General features: G+C 34.3%; 1 protein-coding gene across 1 annotated transcript; it reads right to left on the bottom strand.

The window, feature by feature from the left end:
* Positions 1–1898: 1898 nt before the first annotated feature.
* On the bottom strand, positions 1899–2831 carry LOC130878925 (olfactory receptor 4C15-like). The gene has a single exon (XM_057776978.1). The coding sequence runs from the start codon at positions 2829–2831 to the stop codon at positions 1899–1901; it is 933 nt and encodes a 310-aa protein (XP_057632961.1).
* Positions 2832–4977: the final 2146 nt, after the last annotated feature.

Below are 4977 nucleotides of genomic sequence, written 5' to 3'. Positions count from 1 at the left end.
TAGTTCATTTAAAAATGTAATGAATATAGGTTGTTAATGGATAATCATCAATAATTGTCAAGCTTTTAGTCATGTTAGTTAGATTTTCTAGATGTACATAGATATATTTCAGCTAGATAGGCATTCTTCATATCTTTCAAAGACTGCAGAATATGGCATTTAATGTTTTAATAACTTAGGGCTTTTCATGATAATGAGACACGTCTGCTCCTGGCAGCACCAATCTACTTCAAGAGGATGATGGGCATTGAAGAGGCTCCTTATGGAGTTGGTTAGCCATTTGGGCAAGAAACTGCTCATGCCTGGACTGATGCATAAACTGGACACAAAGAACCCGCAGAGAGAGGACTGCTGAACTTGCCTAAAGGTGAGATGGTCTTTCGGGGTTCCTGACTCATGAAAGAGTCTGCAAGACATTCTACAGGACACAGCAAAAAGTGACAGAACTGTCTTTGGAATTTCCTGCTTGATGAAAATGTCTGCTGGATACTATGGGCCTGTAGGCTGAAGACAGATGCCCCAACAGTACAGAGAAACTTTGGATGACTGTCCAGGCAGTGAGATGTCTCTGTCATTTCTAGAATTTTCTTATTTCTTGTTTACTTAGGTAATATTATATCCTTCTGGAGTCTTTGATGGAGTTGAAGAATGGATAGATAGTTATAGTTCTCCTTAGTTATGATAAGAGATAAAATAGATATAAATATTGTAACTGTAATTTTTGCTTGATAACCATTTTGTTATATGTAATTTTACTATGTTAAAGTGAAAGCCTTTCTTTTTTGTTTAAACAGAAAAAGGGAAATGATGGAGGTGGTTCTTGTATTTTATCTGTTGCTTTCATTGGTTAACTAATAAAGAAAACTGCCTTAGCCCATTTATAGGCCAGCCCTTAGGTGGGTGGAGTAAACAGAACAGAATGCTGGGAGAAAGAAGCCGAGTAAGGAGTCGCCATGATTCTTCCACTCCAGACAGATGCAGGTTAAGATCTTTCCTGGTAAGCCAGCTCGTGGTACTACACAGAATATTAGAAATGGGTTAGATCAATATGTAAGAGCTAGCCAATAAGAGGCTGGAACTAATGGGCCAGGCAGTGATTAAAAGAATACAGTTTCCGTGTAATTATTTCGGGGCATAAGCTAGCCATGCGGGCGGCTGGGTGCTGGGGACGCAGCCCTGCCGCTCATATTACAACATTTATTCTTGAATTTTTTAATTCTAATTTTGTCATGAACTTGTTTTTATTGATTGGTAAGTGCATTATATATTCAAGATGAAAACTATGCAATTCATTGTGGAAGTTCACAGAATCATTTCTGAATACCAATTCAAAATGTCTATGTTCATTGAAACTGATTTTAAATTGTATACGCCAATCTGAGTATTCAATGCATAGCAGAAGTGTGATCTCCCAAAAGGATTTCTCATATACAGTGTTAATGTGTTCTCTATAGAATAGTGCTGCATATTTTATTTAATATGAGTGTAATCATGAACATCTTGCATAAGTGGGTGTGGATTTTCTCTATTCTTTACATTAAGCTTGTTAAGTATAATTACTTGATTTGATTGTGTATGTTTACTGTACGCATATATGTGAGAAAATGTAGGAAATGCAAGTATTAAGGTACAAGCCTTCAAAGCCTTTCAGGAGGTGTTGAAGATCCTTTTCTATTACTGTGCCTGAGTCTTGAGACAGCTGTGTTATTTAGAAGTTGGTGTCTAGATCATCCTTGGGGACTTTCTGGTCCTGGTTTCCACAACAATTGTTATAAGATGATCTACTATACCTTTTTGGACATGAGTGATAAGGAACAATACAAGGGCTCTTGTTATGACACAGCAAGTATATTTATCCACTGAGTGGATGTCTTTAGTTATTTAAGTACAGTGTTTTATTATTTATCCGAAACCACTGTAAGCATCTTCCACATTTTCCTAATGGCATTTATCATTTCCTTATTTCTGAAAGTGTACACCATAGGATTGAGCAATGGTGTAAGGACATCTGTAAATACAAACACATTTTTCTCAAAAGAGAATGGAGATGTAGGTCGGGCATATATTAATATACAAGGAATAAAGTAAAAAGCTACAACAGTAATATGGGATCCACAGGTGGACAGAGCCTTACGTCGCCCTTCAGAACTGTGTGCTCTCAGAGAGAACAAAATGACACCATAAGAAACAAGCAAAAAACAGAATATAATGATGCAGAAAGACCCACTGTTGGCAAATACCAAAATGACAAAAATGTGTGTGTCAGTGCAAGCAAGCTTCAGCAATGGAAACAAGTCACATATGAAATGATCAATAACATTGGGTCCACAGAAGGGCAATTGCAAAGTGAAGACAATTTGTATGATAGAGTGTAAGAATCCTCCCGCCCAGGCCACTCCCACTAGAATACCACAGAGCCTCCTGTTCATAATGGAAAAGTAGTGCAATGGCTTGCAAATGGCCACATAGCGGTCATAGGCCATGGCTGCCAGAATGGTGACTTCCACTGCGGCAAAAAAGTGCACAGCAAAGACCTGTGTCATGCAACATTCAAAAGAGATGGTTTTTCTCTCATGAACCAAGTCTACAATCATCTTTGGTGTGACAACCGAAGAGACACATGCATCAAGGAATGACAGGAATGCCAAGAAGAAGTACATAGGGGATGCCAGCAGTGCAGGACTGTAGATAATGGTCACCACAATTATCATGTTACCCACAACAGTTGAAATGTAGACCAATAAAATTATAACAAATGATATTTTCTCAATTACAGGGTTCTGTGAAAGCCCCAAGAGTACAAACTCATTGACAAAGCTCTGGTTATGCATAATTCTCTAGAGAACTTGTAAAGGAAAGTGTATGAAATCTGCAAAAATAAAATTTATCTTACAAATTTAAAGTGTCAACAATATGGTGTATCTTTCTATATAATTATCTTAATTGATTTTATTATTCTTTAGAACTTAGTAGTGGAAAGATATTTTTGAAAATATTGGTAGATATTACATTGAATTTATGTGAAAAATTAAATAATTTAAAATAGTCACAAGTTTTAATATTCTTTGGATAAAATCATCTGTGTTAGAGAATCCATATTTTAATATCCAGCTTGTGTAAATCTCTAAATATTTTTTGTAGTAAAACATTGAAAATCATTTAATCCATACCTTAAAAATAAACCAAAGACTAAATTTTATTGATCATGTTTGCCATTTGCATTGAACAAGGTAGTGATGAGTCATCTGCAGTTATCAATTGAAGCTCCATCTACCAATAGAAAAAAAATGTTCTTTTAAATCCATCACAACATTTTAAGTTTTGTTTTAACACATGACATATAGTGGAATTCAAATCAAGTAATCAGTTCTTCATAACACAAAAAGTTTTGTACAAGATTAATTCCCATTAACATAATATTCATGCAGAACTTGTTGAAATTTCATTTTAATTGATCAATTTACAGTGTGTTCTCGGTTTATAAAAATTATTCTATTGGTATAATAACTAAATGGAGTAGAAAAATGATACTGGGAAGGACTCAACCTTTTAGTCAAATATGTAACAAATGTAAAACTTTTAACTCAAATTTAAGTTAAAAAAATCAAGATGTTTATATTAGGATTTTCTGAAATTCTAGGTCTAACCCTCCATGACCACTCCTGAGGATTGACAACATAAAAAATGAGATTTTTTTTTAATCAGTATCATATTTTATTGATAATATATAATATATTTACATCATTGGCTACATACTTTTAAACATCTACAACAGACTCCTAAAGTATAATCAGAAACATGAAGAAAGCTCAGGGTAGTTGGAATCTATTTTACCTTCACCTCAAGACTGATCATTTAAAGCTTTGAGTGTGTTTTAGTTCATATAATTATATCATTGTGACTGATACACAAATATACACAATGTATTTTCTTTTAGATAAGAATTTTAGTTAGACATGGTCATCTTTGTGAAGTCTCCCTCTATCTATCAAGGTACTACACCTCTTTTTATTGTCCAAGTATGAATTAGGCATTTTAATAAAGCAACAAGGTAGGGGACTGAGAATTAAAAAATGATGAACCAATCACCTGTATGAAAAGTACATAGCTGTAGAGACAAATACCAGTGCCATTGTCATTGGCCCCTCAGTCTACCCCAATTGTCAACCACATTCAGGACTAGTTTGATCCCCTTCTAGTTCACTCCCAGTCCAGTTGGAGTTGGTGAGCTCCCTTTAGCTCAGGGAAATTGTCTCAGTGGGAGAATCCCTCATGGGCTTGACTTCCTTGCTCATATTCTACTGCATGCACTGACTTTTTGGGATCCTAATCTTTTTGATTGTATACCATGCTCAACCTGGATGTAGTGGGGAGGGCCTTGGACTTTCCACAGGGCAGGGTTTCTTGCCCTCTCTTAAGACTGGAGGGTGTGTGTGGAGGGTGTGTGGAGGGAGTGGGAAGAGGAGAAAAAGTGGGAATTTGGATTGGTATTTTTTTAAAGTAATAAAATAAAATAATAAAAAGAGAAAAGTACATACCTGTAAAGAAATTAATCATGGAATTATTTAGAGTCCTGAGATTTAATTAATTTAATTTGACTTGTTAAGAATATTATAATTAAATTATATTTATAAAAATACAATTAAATAGAAACATGATTTTATTTTCATATAAATTTAAAATAAAATATGTTTATAAACAAATTAATTATCTCTAATGACTATAAGGACAATCTAACTTGACAATGATAAATATTACTTATGAAATTGGCCTTTAGTACTAGGAATAAACCACTCACTTGTAAACCTTCCTTCACTGGATCATTTAGACAAATATTCCATTTCTTGAATGCAATTTCCCCAAGAATTGACATCTCAGAATGTATTTTTATCTTCTCCTGTATATAACAGAAACATTTTACTTAATATAATTTTTCTGTGTGACTATCTGTATTAATATACATACATAGATATAAAA

Source organism: Chionomys nivalis, chromosome 1 (assembly GCF_950005125.1).
Source record: "Chionomys nivalis chromosome 1, mChiNiv1.1, whole genome shotgun sequence".
Classification (NCBI taxonomy): Eukaryota; Metazoa; Chordata; class Mammalia; order Rodentia; family Cricetidae; genus Chionomys; species Chionomys nivalis.
The sequence above is the reverse complement of the archived record's forward strand: the minus strand, read 5'-3'. Positions and strand labels throughout refer to the sequence as shown.

What these genes read in the sequence shown, in the direction of transcription:
- LOC130878925 (XM_057776978.1), bottom strand. Translation starts at nt 2,831, where the DNA reads ATGCATAACCAGAGCTTTGTCAATGAGTTTGTACTCTTGGGGCTTTCA.